This window comes from Dasypus novemcinctus, chromosome 13 (genome assembly GCF_030445035.2).
Source record: "Dasypus novemcinctus isolate mDasNov1 chromosome 13, mDasNov1.1.hap2, whole genome shotgun sequence".
Classification (NCBI taxonomy): domain Eukaryota; kingdom Metazoa; phylum Chordata; class Mammalia; order Cingulata; family Dasypodidae; genus Dasypus; species Dasypus novemcinctus.
The window spans coordinates 98,762,419-98,780,417 of NC_080685.1; the positions used below are offsets into that span (position 1 = coordinate 98,762,419).

Sequence of the window (17,999 nt, forward strand, 5' to 3'; positions counted from 1 at the left end):
ATTAGCATGAGGATGGACAGGTGGTCACTGAGACTCTGAGGAGAGCCTTTATCCTAAGAAGAAGCAGGTAGAGAGAGAGGAGGAGGAAACACGGAAGCCAACCGCTGAGAACCAGCTCAGCAATAGGGTCTCATGAAGGGAAGGTGACGCAGAACTTACACAGAAATAAAGGACAAAGAGAAACACGAGAGAGGAACCAAGGATAGAACGAGGGAGGCGCGCAGCTTCTGGAGCTGAGAGCCTCAACCCTAGTTTCCACATCATATTTATTAGGAACTCCAAAGCAGCTGTTCCTCATCAGCATGGCAATGTTTACAATAATTGGGGAAAAGTGCAACAAATAGGGAACAGACAAGCCAGCCAATGTCACCTGCTATTTGGAAGAAAGGGAAGATCGAGCCTGAGCCATGCCAATAGATTTAGCAAGCTGAGCTTACTGATGATCCCCAGGGGGACAGTTTCAGTGGGGTGGTGGGAGCAAAAGCTAGATTTTCAAGTGGCAGAAACTGGCCACATGATACTCGCCCAGCCCAGATCCCGCTATCCCTAGACACAATTTCACTTCCAACCCCCCTTGCGGCTGGTCCAGCCATGTGACTGAGCTCTGGCCAATGCAATATGAGCAGAAAATGTCACACTGTCATCTCTGGGGCTGGCCTGTCATCTCCCCTCCCTGCCCATCCTCCGTGAGCTCCCTCTTCCCTGGTCTTCCAGCCGAGGCAGAGGATCCAGGGCCCTTGGGGACACCGAAGCCCTAAAGGGAAGGAGCTCGGTGCCCGGGGACTGTATGAGGTCAGGCTGGACAGGGCCTGAAGGAGTCAGACCAATGGGCCAGCAGGCGTGGAGACCCTGGGGCCAGCAGCTGCGCGGGGGACGCTGTCAGCAGGAACAGCAGCGACAGGAGGGGTCAGGGCAGTGCCGCAGAGAAGGCAGCTTGGATTTCAGAAGCCAGATCTGCTGGAGGGCTCAGCAAGGCAGGAGAACACGGACGGACGCGATGCAGGATCATTTCAGGCAGAGGGCGAAGCGCTCCCGGCAGGGCCAGCCCTGGAGGTGGGAGGCCTCAGGGAAACACGCCTGCGTGTGTAAGGCACACGTTCTCACCTGCGCACACACAGGACTGCACAGTCCCCGGGGCCCTGGCTCTGAGCCCCGCCCTTCACAGACAGGCTGCTCCCCCGGGCGAGCGGTCGTGGCCGGCCTGCTGAGGTGCTCACAGAAGCGTGCGCCCCCTATTTGGACCCCCGCCGAGCAGGACCCTGCCCCCGGTCACCTCCTCCGTGGTGCGGCTTCAGCTGATTCTAGTCCCTGGACAGTGGGGCTGGAGGGGCTCAGACCCAGCTGGGGTCTCCTTCTGGTTCTTCCACTCACCCGTCGGAGGATTTTATAGTCTCTTGCACTACAAATTGCCATCATTCCCCTGGAACGTTTACACTCAGGAAGTTCTGGAGCTCCCAGAGGACCCCAGCCTCACAAAACCCTGACAAGGCCTCTAAGGAAGGGGAAATTGTGCAGCCTCCAGCCCCTGCAAGTCAGAGACGAGGAGGAAGGGGAGCCTCCTCGGGCACGGGGGACTTGGGGCGAGCGGCCCGTGCTGACATTGTGTGAAGTCAGCAAGTCCCCCGCCCCCGGAGGGGCTGCAGGCTATTTTCTTTCTTTTCTCTTCCTTCTTTCCCCCCTCTTCCTTTCTTGCTTTTTTTTCCTTTTTCTTTCTCCCTTTTTCTTTCATTCTTTCTTTCCTCTTTCCTCCTTTTCTTTCACCACCTACATTTGCAACACGGCACTTTCCTTTCTGTTCTCATTTCTTGTTCCCTTTATGATAGAATCGCTCCACCCTTCACAACCCCCTCTCGTTCCAGGGAAGGAGAGAGCTGGAGGGGGACAGGGAGTGCTTTCCCAGTTTGCTTTTCTCTCTGTGGCCAACTTAGCGTGGTCTGGTTCCGCTTTTCCTGAAAGAAGAGACAGTTGGAGCAGTCTTTTGAAAGGAAATTGCTCCTCTCCTCGTCTACCCAAATATCTGTTTTAATAAGGGGGCAGATTTCCCCCACTCAACTGTGATTCAGGCAAAAATAAATCTGTGTTCTGATCCTGTACCTACTGATGGAATGGGAAGGTGAGGGTGCAGGGAAGTGGACAGTGAGAAAACCCAACTGGAGTAGAAAATGTCCTGAAGACAGTCCAGCATGAATGTGAGCTGACAGCCAGAGGGCCAAGCAAAGCAGAAGGCAAGCACGCCCCTTCCTGACCCAGCTGGATCGGACTTTTCAAAGCACAGGAGATGCAGGGAAGACGCTGGCAAGGGTGCCTCCACCCCCCCCCACCTCTGCCCACCACGGGGTGGGAGTAGAAACCAGAGGGGGAAGCAAGGCCCATGAGCTGCCGAACAACCAGAGGAAAGAGAAGCAGAGAGAGAAGCGGACTTCTTTGGAAGGACAGTGTTGTCTGTCTAAATCCTAGGCACTTGGAGAGAGGAGAAACAAAACAAAATATTTTTATTATCCAAATTCTAGAGGAAATGATTCTGCATAACAGCAGAACCTACTAGCTGCCAAAGTGGGCGAGGAGTGACGTCCCTGCCTGAATTCACTCGAGGGCTCCGGCTCCAGCACCCGCGGGACCTCCCCGCAAGGCGTGTCTGCCGGGCACGTGGCCGGGCACTGGGAGGCAGGAGCCCAACGCCGGGTCCTCTTGGTCGCCGAGGGGAGGCCCTCCTCCCGGCGCAGAACAGAGCAAGGCTCCTCGCTCCGCAGAGGAGGAGGATCCTCGGGCCTCACCGCGGCAGGCACCCGGCCACCGGCTCGGGCCCAGGCACAGACACAAAGTTCACGGGGCAGAGCAGCAGCGGGCACATCTTCTCGTGCTCCTTCAGCGCGTCGCTCAGGTGCCGCAGCTCCTCCGTCAGCTTCCCGATCTCTCTCCGCAGCACCGCGTTTTCCTGCTCCAGGCACTCGTACTCCTGTGAAGACCAACGGGCCAAAGCGTTTCTGAAACATTCCCATCTCACCAGGATCCTCACCTCCTTCTCACAAGAGCTTTACCCTTCACCATGTCCCTGCTCCCCCGTTCCGATTTGTTGGCTTAAGGCCCTCTCCTCCCCCTGGAGTGACAGGTTCAGGAGGGCAGGGGCTCTGATCTTTCAATGAACTATACCGAAGTATAATTTACATAAAATATAATGCACCTGTTTTAAGTGTACAATTCAATGAGTTCTGACAAATGCATCCATCCGTGTTGATCAAGATGTATTACAGACCATTTCCTCCACTCCAAAAAGTTCCCGTGTGCCTCTTGCACTCAGTCCCCCCCACCCCCGACACCCCCAGCTGCTGCTCTGCTCTCTGAAGGGCTGTGTTCTGTTCACGGCTATACCTTAGTACCTGGAACAGTGACTGGAACATAATAAATGTTGGTTGGTTGCATAAATAAATGAATAAACCGTTCCCTGCCCTGGCTTTGGTCCAGCACTCAGCTGTGAAGTTTCCACTCTATGAGGTTAGGAGGCTGGAAATGGAGGGGATAACAGACTCCCTAGCCCCACACACTGAGTGTGGAGAGCTTCCACATGTACTTCCCGCTTGGACATCCTGCTCGTGTGGGCATGCCCTCCTTCCAAGGACAGCCCTTGCCATCTCTGAACTGCTCTACTGGAAAGCTCCTCTCAATACTGATCCAGATTTTCTCTCCTTCAAACACACCTGTGGAGCTTGGTCCCACCTTATGGAACCTGTTGGAAGACAGCCCCTCACCCCTTCCCCTAGGTGTTCTCTTTCGTGAGTTCCTTGGGTCCATCTGCTCTGAGCGGGCCCTTCCCCCATACACACTGTGATTTGCCAGAATCTCGGGGGAAATGCCATTCCCGAAATGCAGGGCATGATTCTGGGGACATCAGACCACACTGAGGACAGACATATGGTGGTCCTGAGCTGGACACAAGCCTGCAGCCACTCCTGGCTGGTGCTTCTCCCTGAGCTTGAAGGGCAAGTTTCACCTACATCTGCTGCTTTTCAGTCTGCACTTGGACAAGTGATGATGTGGAGCTTAAGCGGAGGACTTTACATCTGGCTCCAAGGAATGTCGCCTGCTCGGTTTGGCTATAGGCCAGCCTAGCAAACGCTTTCTGAATCTCGGTTCTGTTGTCTCGTGGATTCGTGACAGCCCGTAGCTTTAAGCCACCCATGCACTTGACAAGCAGGTCTTCCTTTCCCCCATCCTGACAAGTCATTATTAAGTTCTGAATGCAGGACCAATGACGCGGCCCCATGGCATGCCAAGAGAAGCCTTCTCCAGGCTGACAACCTCATCTAAATCTTGCTGAAATGTTGTTTTCATTCATTTCTAGGTCGTCTCACATTGAGTATGCATTGCTGCCCCATATATAACATACATTTCCTGGGTGCACTATCCATCATACCTTCTCTCTTATTAGTAATATTTAAGAAATATCACCAAAAAAGCCCCTGAGGACACACGTGAATTCTGGACTCTGTCCCTTCGCTAAAGCTGTTCTCCTCCACTGCCTTCCTTCTCGTCTCTCCAGGTAGTCTTTCCTGACCACGGCCCATCTGAGCCACGTCTTCTATCACATGTTCTAGTCAGTCTTGTGTCACACTCAGTCTCCTATTAGAAATGTCTCTCCCCAGAGATGAGAACGGTATCGCCCTGGACCGCTGCCCAATGCACCGCAGCGCCAGCATCTAAGTGCCCCGTGCCCCCTCAGCCTCACGCTGCCTCTCTCACCCCCTACCTGTCCTCCCCCTCTAGGCAACTCCCTTTTAGAACTGAGAGGCTCAGAGGCGCTGCCTGCAGAGGAGAGCTGAGCCGTTCCTCCCGCCCTTCCCAGCCTGGCTCCCAGCAGGGTCTAGAACATTCTTCAAGGCAGCAGGCCTCACACCTTCTCCCCGCGGGCTGTCCTGGGGCAGAGTCTGGCAGTCCTGGCTGATGCACCAGCCCCCATCAGCCCACCACCCCAGCCCCCAGCTCTCCCCTGGCCTCTGAGAAGCCCTGGTCCTGCAGCTGGGATTCAGTCCACAAACCCAGCAAGAAAGGCCCCTAGGGTCCAGATGGGAGGAGGGGGGTGGTAGCTGAGGTGCCCTGGGCAGCCTGGGGGCAGTGGAGGGGCCGTGGCTCTGTACACACACTCACACCCGCACACACACTCATGCCCGCACGCACGCCCACCTCACACTCGGGCACTCGACCCTGTGACCTTCAAGTGAAATGGAGAGTGGGCTTGAAGGGTGCCAATGAGCTAACACTTCAACTAGTTTCCCAAGAACAGGAAGCGCTCTTCTTTCGGCAGAATGTTCCAATAGTCTCTGCCTTTCTATAGTCACTGAATTCTGGGTGAAGGGCTCTGAGCTTCTGGGCCTTCTCTCTGGAAGGCATGAGGAGGAGGCCGTGCCTAACGCTCCCTGAGGTGCCATCGCTTTCCCCACACCCCAGCTCAAAAAGCCTCCAGAGCCGGCGTCCCAGGCCACCTGCCGTGTCCTCAGGGGCCTTCGCTTCTGTTTTACCCATAAATCTGCTGAGGGACTTTCATCAAACTGAGGGAATAAAAAGGAGAGAAGTCAAAATCTTCTTCAGGTGAAATCAGTTCTTCAAAAATAAAAAGAGGAGCTGGGAGGGGATTTGGAGGAGACCAGGAAACAGTGAATGGGAACAAAGGAGAAAAAGTACAACCCACTTCACTTTGAGAAGAAGTTGTCTGGACTTAAACTAAAAGTAAGTGAGGGACATCAAACTCTTTGTTATTTCCACAGAGATCATCAGTTTAGTTCAAAGCCTGCTGAGTTTCGAAACATTTGCCACAGGAGGGTTTGAGGTAACGGTGCTGCCTTCGTTGGGTATTTGCCAGGAAACAGCTTTAGAGCAGAGACCTAAAAACTAAAGGTGATGAAATCACTGCAAGCCCCAGCCTTCCCTCAGAAATTAAGCTGTGTAGGACGGTGGTTCCCAACCAGGGCAATTTTGGCCTCCTGGGAGACATTTGACAATGCCTGGAGATGTCTTTGGTTGTCACAACTGGGGGAGCCAGATACTACTGCATCGGGTGGGCAAGGGCCAGGGGCGCTGCTAAACCTCCTCCAGTGCCCAAGACAGCCTCCCACGGTGCAGAATCACCCAGCAACTCAGGTCAGCCGTGCACAGGCTGAGAAGCCCTGGCCTGAGCACATAAAAGGCTCTGACAGGAGAACAAGGGAGTATCTCAGGGTTGGGATCCAGGGTGCCTCTCAGGCAGAGGAAAGAATCAGGGACTACTAAAGAGGCCCAGGTGAGCACCAGGCACCGGAGATGATGACTAGATGGGAAGGAAAAGAAGTGGAGGAAAAGGTCATTGGGGACACAGTCATACAGACCCCATTTCACAACTGAGAAAACCGAAGCTCTGGGCGGTACATGACTTTCACAAGGTCACAGACACTTGAGACGGCATCCCTGATTGCAAGGTCAACTGCAGCTCTCATGCAGTGACAGCAATTCTGCTTTCAGTCTGCACTGCACTGGCCCAAATTTCCCCGCGGTGGTTCTCAGCAGCAAGGGGCTGTAAGAGCTCAGGAAGTCTATCCCAAGCCTTAAGCTGATAAACTTCCCAGCAGAGAAACTGTGTCACCAGCAAGGCCTGTGCCAGTTAGTGTCATAATCAGTTCCTAAACCAAGTGGATACTGACATGAAGCATTCTCTTAGAACGTGCAATCTCTGAAAAAACCATGGCAACACATACCACAACCCTCTTGCCCAAGTGATTTGTCAGTTTGTGACATTTGGGGCTCTCGAGGATGGCATCGCTGCCTTCCTTTTCTGACTCAGAATTCTTTCTCAGTCTTACACCTTTGGGTGCCTGGTTTGAACCAGTCTGCCCCACTTGTGTGCCACCTTCCAGCTTGTCTGCAAGACCCTCACTGATCGCCTTGGTTGCCATATGTGAAATGAGAACTCAGGCATGTGCTTAATACCCAGAGATGAATAGGGGTTGAAATCCCCATGTCAGCCTTCAACGCACTGAAGCTCACCGTGAACAACGAGACACACAGAGCTATGTTAGGAACTGCTTCTCATCACGAGCACCCACTTTTAGCAACCACTACCCTGGAGGGAAAACTTTAACCCAAGAGTGTCTCAGCCTCTCTCTCCCTCTGGCTTGCTTAGACTTTTCCCCAGTCCTGCCCTCCAAGGAGCTACTGCCTCGATGGACCACACCATTGGCTCCGGTGATGGAGAAATGGGAGGGGAGGGACCAAGAGACTCGCAGAAGCTCAGGCTGGAGGAAGGTTTTCAGGGAGGCAGAGGTGAAAGAGGCACAAAAACACTTGGGTATGTACGCAAGGTGGGCAGGGGAGAAAAGTGAGCAGCTCTAAATACTCCCCTTCATGGTACTCTAGAAAGGCAGGTGTAAGAACTTGAGTTACTTTGAAACACTTAACAATGCTACCCCACAGTGCGCGGGGTACAGGACGACAGGTTAATATCTCCAGAGAGCAGAGGCTATTGGGGGGCTGTTTTCATTGCTCCCCAATGGTTTGCCTCACCCCAGCTTTGAGGAGAAGGTGTCCACACACTGTGCCCAGCTCCCACTTTCCCCTCCTGGAGGTGTCTGGAAGCCCAGAAGACCTGCGCGGCTTTCTGCTGAGACCTACCGGGCGCTGGATGCTCTGCCGTAACTCACCAGGACATGTAAAATTAGTCTTCACTACATTGGTCAACCAGATACTGCCACCCTTAACATGTAGTTGTTTCTTTTTATGCCAAGTTAAAAAAATTGTCATTCCCATACAGAAAAATTCAAAATGGATCAACGACCTATATATAAGAGCTAATACTATATAACTCTTCCAAGAAAAGATAGGAAAATATCTTCAGGACCTTGTAGTAGGCAACGGATTTTTAGATTTTATGTGAAAAGCATAGGAAACAAAAGAAAAAATTGATAAAATGGACTCCATCAAAATTTAAAACTTTTGCTTATCCATGGACATTATCAAGAAAGTGAAGATAATCTATAGAATAGGAGAAAACAGTTGAAAACCACACATCTGAGAAGAGTTTAATAGAATATATAAAGTACTCCAATAATTCAACAACAAAAGCACAAAGAACCCAATTTAAAAATGGGCTAAAGATTTGAACAGACATTTCTCCAAGGAAGATGTTCAAATGGCAAATAAATATATGGAAAAAAAAATGCTCATCATTAGCCAATAGAGAAAAGGCAAATTAAAACTGCAATGAGATACCACTTTATACCCTCTAGGTTGGCTCTTATTTTAAAACAATTGAAAATAACAAGTGATGCTGAAGATGGGGAGAAATAGGAACCAGCATACATTACTATTGGAACATAAAATAGTGCAGCCATTGGTAGTTCTTCAGAAAGTTAAACACAGACTTGCCATAAGACCCAGCCACTCCACTCCTAGATGTATACCCAAAAGAATTGAAAGCAGGGACTCAGACAGATGTTTGTACACCAGTGTTCATCACAAAAGGTGGGTGCAACCCAAGTATCCACCAACAGATGAGGAGATAAACAAAATGTGGTATATATATCCATGTAATGGAATATTATTCATCTGTAAAAGAAGGGAAGTGCTGATGCGCGCTACAATGTGGATGACCCTTGCAGACATCATGTTGAGTGAAATTAAGTCAGACACAAAAGGACAAATATTGTAGGATTTCTCTTACAGGAAATTCTTAGAATAAGCAAAGTCATAGAAACAGAAAGCAGAGCAGACATTACCAGGAGTGGGAGGAGGAAGGAATGGGGAGTTATTCTAAATGAGTATGTTTTGATTTGGGATGGATGATGATTTGGAAATAGATGGTGGTGAAAGTTCATAGTATTGTCAACATCCTTAAATGCCAAACAACTGTCCACTTAAAATGGTTTAAATGACTTTCTATATTATGTATATTTTACTACAATTAAAAAGAAAAATAGTCATTCGATGTCCTACCATTAAACTATTGGTCATGTAAAATATAAGTCCCTGTAACTAAGATGCCCTCCCTGGAAGGAAGCTGGGGATAGACAGGGAAGGGATTACCCACACGGTGCCCTTGAGTTCAGAGAGGATGGTTTTCTTGCCCTGCAGAGGGTTTGGTATGTATTTCATTTTCTGGAGCCAATCACCCACTCCCTCACACTCCCTTGTGACCAGGGACACGTGTGTGCAGCTAGTGAGGGTGAAGACGCGTGCTCTAGCTTTGAGATCCATTCACAGATGGAGTCACTGTGCTGGCCGCCTCGGCACTGCGCTCCTCAACAAAACGGCCTGCCAGGCGATCTGCCGGTGACGTTACCGTGATCCATTCCTCCAGCTCCACAGAGACAGAGGAGAAGGAAATGCTCTTCCATGGAGGCACTGGGCTTCAAATCCACCAGCCCCACTTCTGGAAAGGGCAGCTGGCACAACCGGTCATGTGACACAGTCTTTGGGCAAGAGAACAGGTTAGAAGCCCTAGAGAAGGACCCTTTACCCACGGTTCTAAGAGGGATCAGGTGGAAGCAAATGTGGGACCTCAAAGTTTCCCAGGCACCTGGTTTCCTTGGTTATCAAACCCAACAATGACAGAAACCGAGAGAGCTCTGATGCTCCACCTGGGCAGCTTTTTTGACACCGTAGTAAAGACTTATGTTACCTTCTGTGGCAGGCAGACTCATACACCACACCCCTCTCGAAGGTGTCCACATCCTAATCTCTGGAACCCGTGAATGTGTTACCTGACATCCCAAAAGGGACTCTGCCGATGGGATTAAGTTAAGGGTCTTAAGATGGAGAGATTATCCGGGGTTATCTGGGGGGGGGGGGTCCAATGATACCACAGGGGTCTTTATAAGAGGGAGGCAGGACACCCAGAGGAAGAGATTTGACAAGGAAGCAGAGTCAGTGTGATATACTGAGAAAGACGTGGCTGGCCGTTGCTGGCGTTAAAGATGGAAGGAGACCAGAAGCCAGAGAATGTAGGAAGCCTCTAGAAGCTGGAAAAGGCAAGGAAATGGTTTCTCCCTTAGAGTCTCTCCAAGGAATGTAGCCCTGCCAGCACCCTGATGTTAGCCCAGTGAGACCCATTTCAGACTCTTGACCTCTGACACTGTAAGATGGTACATCTGTTTTAAAGCCACCAAATTTGGGGCAACTTATTACAGCAGCAATAATAATTTCCTAATTCCTTCCTAATACAGCTTACTTCTCTTTTTATGACCTAGTGACAATGGCTTGCCCACAATGGTGCCTAATAAACATTCTGAGGGAATGGATGTGGCTGAAGTAGTTGAGCACCTGCTTCCCACATGGGAGGGTCCGGGTTTGGCCTCCTTAAAACAAGAACAAAACCAACTCAGGGGAGGAGATGTGGCTCAGTGGTTGAGCACTGGCTTCTCACACCCGAGGTCCCGGTTCAATCCCTGGCCCCGGTACCTCAAAAAAAAAAAAAAATTCTGTAACGGATCCACTGAAATTTGCTCCATGAAAGATCTTTATTCAAGACACTTCATCACCCCAGACACATAATCACGAGGGACTAACCATGAGTGTCCCCTAGTAGTTTTCATACTTGTGCGTTTGCCTATGGCTACGACTGGAAGCTTCCGAGAGGAAAGGCCTGGCTGTTCAGCGGCACGTGTGGTAGAAATAGGGGGCCCCGAATGAACGAGGGGCCACAGCTCTCTCCTGGGAGTTATTTAGTAACATGAAGTGAGAACTGCGATTGCTTCAGGAGCAAGAGGGAAGGAAGAGAACAGGCAAAGGGCATCACAATTCTTCAGTAGAAATTTTACAGAACTAATAAAGGCTGGGAAGGACCTTCTCCTTCCCCTAGTCTGGAGAAACCCTTCCACCCTGGGAGTTTCTGTAGAATTTATGCAGAGAGAAAGGGTCAGCCTATGGAATGACTGTGAAACAAAAACTGCTGTAACAAGTGTGTCCTCTTTCTAGGGCCCCACACTTCCTACTCCCAGGAGAGGATCCGACATTTATAACTTATGCCCAGGTGAGACTGTCTACCTGCGGGTCACCTCTCCTTGGAGGTGAACGCGTTCCCTGTTCCTTGTTAGAGTTCACAGAGATTTTTCTTGCCCCTCCTCAACAATTACACCTCAGCAGCTCCTATGCCATCAAGTCCCTCCCCTCCCCAGGGTTGCTGCTGAGAGAAACTCTAGCAGGAGAGCAAGGCGGGAGAGAGCCAAACCAAAATCTTTAATTATTCACGCCAACCCAGCGGAAAAAGAAGAGCACCGAATTGCCACCAATCCTCAAATCGATCCCTGGATGCTTTCGAGGGCAATTTCTGATGTGGAACACTTCCCATGTCCTGGTGGTGGGATTGTGTGGGATTATGCACAAGGGTCAAGGAAGAGGAGAGTGTGGGATAACCCCATGTTCCAGAGGTGGGTTATGAGAAAAATGGTTAACTCCATTAACTATAATTTGTAGGCAGTGAGAAGAGAAATTTCTGGGTAAACAGACATTCTGTTATCAACAGGTTTCGTCTGAGAAGCCTACAGCGGACCTTTATGAAGACATCTAAGCATATTGATATTGGAGATTTCTGGTCTCGAGTCCTGGAAAGAGGTCCCACCTGGAGGTATAACCTGAGAGTTACCAGTGGCAGGAGAATAGGTTAAATCATCCAGGATGAGAAGAAGACAGAGCTGAGTCCGAAATCCTGGTCAACATCAACATTTAAGAAAAGAGAAAGAGGTAGAAAATCTAACAGAGAGACTGAGAAAATGTGGTAAGAGGGGCAGAAGAAGTAGGAAAAGTGGTCTTTTAGAAGAGGGGAAGTTTTCAAGAAGGGGGTCAGGGATGTGAAATGTTCCATTGAGGTCAAGGTTGATAAGAGCAGAAAAAGCGGCCTCTGGATCTGGCAATGGTGGCACTACGGCCAGAGGCAGCCTCTGTAGGTAATGTGTATGTGTGTGTGTGAGTGCGTGACTGCACATATGTGTGAGAGAACGTGGGAACGTGTGGAGAAGTGTGTGTGTGAGCGCATGTGTGTGTGAGTGGTGGGGGGCCAGAAAAAGTCACAGTGAACTGGGGAATAAACAGGAACCGAGGACGTGGAGACAACAAGTATAAATTACTCTATTTAAGCAGCAGGGAAGTGAGGGAAGGAGAAATGGAGCAATAGCTTGACAGGGAATTAGGATCAAGAGGAGGTTTTGTTTTGCTTTATAATTTAAAAAAGCTGAGTGAGAAGGACAGTGGATAGGGAGAAATGAAGATGTCACTGAGCAAAGCCTCAGGGCTCCGGGCTGTGGGACCCCTGGTGCAGCCCAGTGGGGCCCCCCAGAATTAGACACCTGTGTTGCTGAACGGGTGTGATGAGGCTGTGACCTCATCACCAGGGCCACGTGGCCCTTCCCCAGCCACAGACTCACCTCATGGAGTTTGTCAGCCTTTTGGGTCTGCTTCTTCCGACTCCTCTGAGCAGCAACTCGGTTTTTTTCTCTCCTCCGGACCTTCCTGTCATCATCCTCAGGGCTCTGGGGGGAAATTTTGGTCAGGTGTGGCGCCCAAACTCCTCGCCTCCCCCTTCTCGGCTCCCCCTTCTTGGCTCTCCCTTCACTCGGCATTGCTCATTACATCTCACCATCTGATTTGTGGTCAACAGCAGCGCTGGTTGATACAGTGATTACCCCCTGATTAAGGAGCACTCACCAGGTGCCACGACTCTGCTTGGGCCTACAACCACCCTGAAAAATGTGAGGTGTGACCTGCAGTTAAAAGATGAGGAATAAGAAACTCGGAGAAGTTAAGGAACTTGTTCCAGGTATCACAGCTCGCAAGTGGTTGAATTGGGAAGTGGAACTCAGGTCTGTTGGACTCCAAACCAACATTCAAAAACCTCTTCCCTACAGGGCGTGTACCTGGAAGAATTGTGGTGTCAGTGCTGTTCATCTGGGACTGGAAAAGCCCAGAGGGCATCTGCTTTCTGGAACTTTCTGTGTGCCCGGCCTTATACCACCACACACAAATAGGTACTTTTGATACTGTGAGCAAATCAGGATGACACAATTCATTGCAACCACATAACTCTACCAACACACCAAATGCCCTTACCACTGACAATGTACTCATTTGAACAATGCTTACTGCCGTTGTGTTTCAGAGTGAATCAGAAAGCAAGTTCACGAGATATCTGTAAAACTTTTAGCTGTCTATGAGGTTAGTCAAAATAGTCAAATCCTTCAAGAGTTATCATGAAACCAGTAGACAGAAAAATCTACCACCATGGTAAAAACACTTCATTGGGCTATAGAAAGCATGGAGAAATAGAGGAGTATTTGTTTTCCAGAACCCTGTGGGAAGACACCAAGGGGGTGGTGGTGGAACATCAACATCAACGAGTTTAAAAACCAAGCGATGACATGGGGCAAAAACACAGGAAAGCCACCCAATTATTAATGTTAATGGAAAGGAAAATATTGATAACACAAAATAATGGATATTTTTGGTTATTCCATCTGGTCTTATATTCCAAATGAACAAGGCAAACATCATATCCACAAGTTACTGCAGGTAAAGAGGTTTTTAGTGTAATGCAAGAAGATGAGAATAAAAGGAGATGGATGATTAGCGTACATAAAAAATAGGAGCTGCCTGAGGACAACACTTAAATGAACACAGACAATATATAAAAATGTAGTATTCTAGCAACAGAGAAGACTTGGTAACTATAACCAGGACACTACAATTAGACCCTGAAGAAATGTGAGCAAGAAAAAAGGGGGGCGGCGGGGAATGTGCTGGAGAGGACAGAATTTTAGCTTTGAATCACACCAGTCCTGGTTTTGGCTCTTTTTATCACTATCTGGGGTAAGTGGCTTAACTTCTCCAAATTTTCATTTCCTTATCTGTTGTGTGATTCATTCATTCTTTCAATAAATATTAACTGAGCACCTACCACTTGCCAGGCACCGGGGATACAACCCAAAAAAATGGTTGGTAATTTCATGGAGCTTTCTTTCTGACAGTCTAATACTTGGGGCTGGCATAAAATGAAATGAGATTTTGCCCTGAAACTCCTTTCTCACAATATGCCCTTAAGTTTCTTGCCTCTTTGAGGTTGCTATTTTTCGAGATCCCCATAGTACCTGTCACCAATCATGCCTCTCCTTTCATCACGGTAATAGTCACACAGCTCTAGGCACCGTACAATGAAGCAGCCTGCATCGCTGCCCTCTAGGAGCCGACACTCTAAACTGGGCTTATCACATGTTACAGGGGGACATAGAACAACCCAGCAGAAACAGTTAATCAAGATAGAAAGGGGTGAGCAAAGCGTTGGGATATTTGCATTAACGCTATCTCATTTAGTCCTCATAAAAAACCTGAGAGGTTGATGTTATACTCATTTTACAAATGGGGTCAGCAAATTGCCCAGTGCATGGCAAAGCCGAGACCCAAACTCAGGTCTGCGTGACTAAGAAATGATGTGCCAGGCGCCGTGTTGGGGGTGGGAGGTGGAAGACGAAAAGACCTATTCTCCGTCCTAAAGCAGAGTGCCAAGTTCCCGGGCGGCTTTCCCCGTGGGCAGCCTTGTCTCAGTTTCCTGAGTGCCCAGCTGTCAACGTGGCCAGGGACAGCCCAGAGGTCAGACTGCAAGAGGGCGAGGAGGTTCCTCCAGCGCCGGGGGTGGAAACTGCGCCCATTGTGGGCCCCCACCCCGGTTTCCCACTAGGGCGCAGCTGGAGGGCACATGGGGAGTGGTTGGGCACGAGCCACCCACTTGGGGGGGGGGGGGCGAATTTCCCCTCTCCGCACCCTGGCGCGGATCCGGAGCAGCCCAGAAGGGCCGAGCGCGCGGGCGGCGGGGCGGGGTGGCAGCCACGGGCGGCTCAAGGACGGCGCGGCGCCCGGGGCAGAGCCGATCCCACGTGCCGCCTCCAGCCAGGCGCCGGCGCCCCGGCGCTTCTCCTCCTAACCCCGCGCGGGACCGACCACCCCCCTCCCCCAGGCGCCGCGGGCGCTGCGCGGGCGCTGCGGGAGCCAGGACCTACGAACACGCGTGAAACCCGGACCGCCCTCCCGCCGGCCACCCCGCTCCTCTGGCAGCGCCCTCCGCCCGCGCACCTCGGCGGTCACCACTCCAGAACCCCAGGCGCCACCTCCTCGCGCCTCCGGGACCCCCAGCCCCGCACCCACGTGGGTGTCCCTGGGCCTCTAGCCCACTACCTGCGGCTGCGACTGGTTCCCGGGCGCCGCGACGCTCCTGTGCAGGACGCTGCCGGCGGCCGGGAGCCCCTGCGACATGCCCGGCGCTCCTCCGGCCCGGCCCGCCCCGCCCGCAGCGCAGCGGAGGAGCGGCCGGCGGCCCGCGCGCCCTGCCCGCCGGGCGCTGCCTACCGCGCGGGCCCCGCCGCCCGCATCCTCGCGCCCCCGCACCTGGCGGCCGCCCCGCCCCCCCGGGCTTCCGGCTCTCCCAGCCCGTCCGGCCGCCGCGCCCGGGGCCCGGCCTCCCCACCCCCAGGCCACGGCCTCGGTCCTTCCCGTCCCCAAGTCCGCCCCGCCTCTCCTTCTCCCGCCCCCGCCTCATTTCCTCTTCTCCCCGCCCTCTCGCCGCACCTCGGGGTCCCAAATCCCACCCCCGTGGCGGCTTTCCGCCGCGGCCCCGCGCTTCGTGGAAGTCACGTGGTGCCTCCGAAACTCGGCGGGGAACGCGAAGCCCACCCACAAGGGGCGCCGCTGGGGTGGGTGGGGGTCAGGGAGGCGCAGCTTCGGGGATGCTTCGGCTGCTCTCGGCGAACTCGGGTTGAGAAACCCGAGCAAGTGGTTTGGGGGGGTTGTTTTTTTCCCTCCGGGTCCCTTCACAGCATCTTGCCGCGCATCTGCGCTCCCGCCCCCCAGCGCCGAGGTCCTGGTGTCGGGGACTTTCTCCGCAGACCTCAGTCGTGCAGGCGGCGGAGGTGCTGCCGTCGCCACTCTCGACTCCCTTTCCAGGGAGGTGCAGACCCGGGGGGAGGCGACAGCCAGCGTCACCCGGTCCCACTAAGCACCTAAGCGCCTCGGCTAGCCCAGGGCCTTTTCGCCGGGGGCACCTACCCTGCTTTTAACCGCTCCCCCCCGCCCCCGGAGCTCGTGGGAGGGAGCGGAGCGGGGCGGCCGGGGATGAATTCCGTGACTGGGGCGTAGGTAGGGGGCAGGTGGTCCCGGAGAGGAACCGTAACCGGCGTCCCGAGCGCGGGTCCGCCCCGTTGGACGCCGCTATTGACAGGTTGGGGGAGCAGGGCCCGCCACGCTGAGGTTCCGTGCACTCGATCCAGGTTCTTCTCCAAGATCTAAGTGGCACGTGGCCTGCCCGCGGGCCCAGACGCCTGGCTGCCGCCACGCTCGTGCCAGACTGGCGCGGAGTAGAGGTGCGGGGCTTTCCCCTCCACCTGCCTGCCGTCTGGAGGATGCCAGGTCCAGGCAGGATGGTTCGCGGTCCCGGCAAAGATGAGCAGTTACGGGGCTGTGGCCTGGGCGCTGGGAGCGCCGGGGAAGACAGCTGACCGCGAGCCTGAGTGGGTCGGTGGGAACCTGGGCCAGGCCGGGAGCGCCTTCTGAGTGTGGCGCCGAAACCCTGGCGCAGCAAGACGGGGGCGTGCCCTTGGCCCTCCGCCAGGACCGCAGACCCCGGCAATGGCTTTGAGGCGCAGCTTCCGTGAATTTGGCTGCCTGGTCCAGGCCGGGACAGCGAGTGGAGGTGCCTTGTCCGAGCGCGCGGTGGCTCTGGCCAGCGAGGAGAACGAGGCGCAGAGGTCCCAGGCTGCGGGAGGGCCGAGGGTGGGCCGGAGCCCTTTGTGCTCGCCTGACGCGCACCGCGCAGTCCAGGCCGGCGCGCGGAGCCGTCTCTGCCCTTTCGGATGTGCAGCCTGGGTTTCTCCTTGCCTCTTCCTTTCTCTCCCCCGCTCAGCATACTCATGTCCAACCCCAGGGCCACATCAGTATCCCTCACACACACACGCTGTGCCTAGCACAGTGCTCTGTACACAACGTGCCCTCGGCAGGCAAAAGGAAAGCGGCGGGTCAGCTGAGAGCCCTCATTCTTGAGAACTTAAAGGTCGCTAATAAAACCTCTGGGTCCTAGTAACTTTCAGAAGCGCTTTCATTCCCCGAAGTTGTTTATGAGTAGAAAAGGCAAGGTAAACTCCAGCGCGGACATTTAGGTGCACTCCCAACTTGTGAGAACGAGAACGTTCTCACTGAGCGACATCACAGTCCCCGTGCTTGGAGGCTGTCCTCTTCTCTCTCTCCCCACGGAGCCTGGGACTGTGTCCCAGCAGACGAGCCCTCTTCCTGTACGCATGGCATCTTCTGTTTTATATATGCAGGGGTGTCTTCCAGTATATTTAAGGGAGGGGTTTTCGCTAACAAGTTAGCATTAAGGAACAGTCAATTTGCCCTATAAATCATACACCAAAATGAATAGAAAATAAATAGAGTAAATAGATACAGAGGGGAAAAAAATCAGGGCAATAAAGCATACTTAAATCCTTATTTAGCCCTGGAGATAAGACAAGGAGAGGATTTTCTATGACTACATATGATAGAGGAAATCACAATGGAAAGATCTTAATTACATACGAACGTTAAATTGTTTTAGATGACAGAATATCCAGAATTGAAAAGGAAATGGGTTGGGAAAAGTACTCACAGTGAATATGACAACGGATTTAAATCTCATATCTACAGTCCATAAAAAGAAATTCATATCTACAGTCCATAAAAGTCTCATATCTACAGTCCATAAAAAGATAATTTGCACCAATGACTTGAACAGACATTTTCCACCAAAGGAAATAATTGAGGAAAATAGATATAGGAGAAATACCTAATAAAACAAGAAACTTTTCAAATGTTAAACTAGCAAAATAAAAAAGTTGTAATATCAAATGCTGGAGAGAATGTGGTGAAATTAGTATTCTGGTATGTCACAGGTATCATTGTGAATTGGTACAAACCTACTAGAAAGTGAATTCATTGTAACTTTTAAGAACCTTAAAGAGCCATCATTT

General features: G+C 52.0%; 1 protein-coding gene across 2 annotated transcripts; it reads right to left on the bottom strand.

Moving 5' to 3' along the window:
* Positions 1–2,475: 2,475 nt before the first annotated feature.
* Positions 2,476–15,277, bottom strand: BATF3 (basic leucine zipper ATF-like transcription factor 3). 2 transcript variants are annotated; one of them, XM_058275179.2, is made up of 3 exons: positions 15,178–15,277; positions 12,381–12,485; positions 2,476–2,956 (listed from the first exon to the last, which is right to left on the bottom strand). In XM_058275179.2, exons 1-3 carry the CDS (start codon positions 15,253–15,255, stop codon positions 2,771–2,773), a joined length of 369 nt encoding a protein of 122 aa, XP_058131162.1. In that variant the 5' UTR covers positions 15,256–15,277; the 3' UTR covers positions 2,476–2,770. The 2 variants fall into 2 exon arrangements, with proteins under 2 accessions (XP_058131162.1, XP_071063817.1); XM_071207716.1 differs by lacking the exon at positions 15,178–15,277 and having other exon boundaries at positions 12,381–14,540.
* Positions 15,278–17,999: the final 2,722 nt, after the last annotated feature.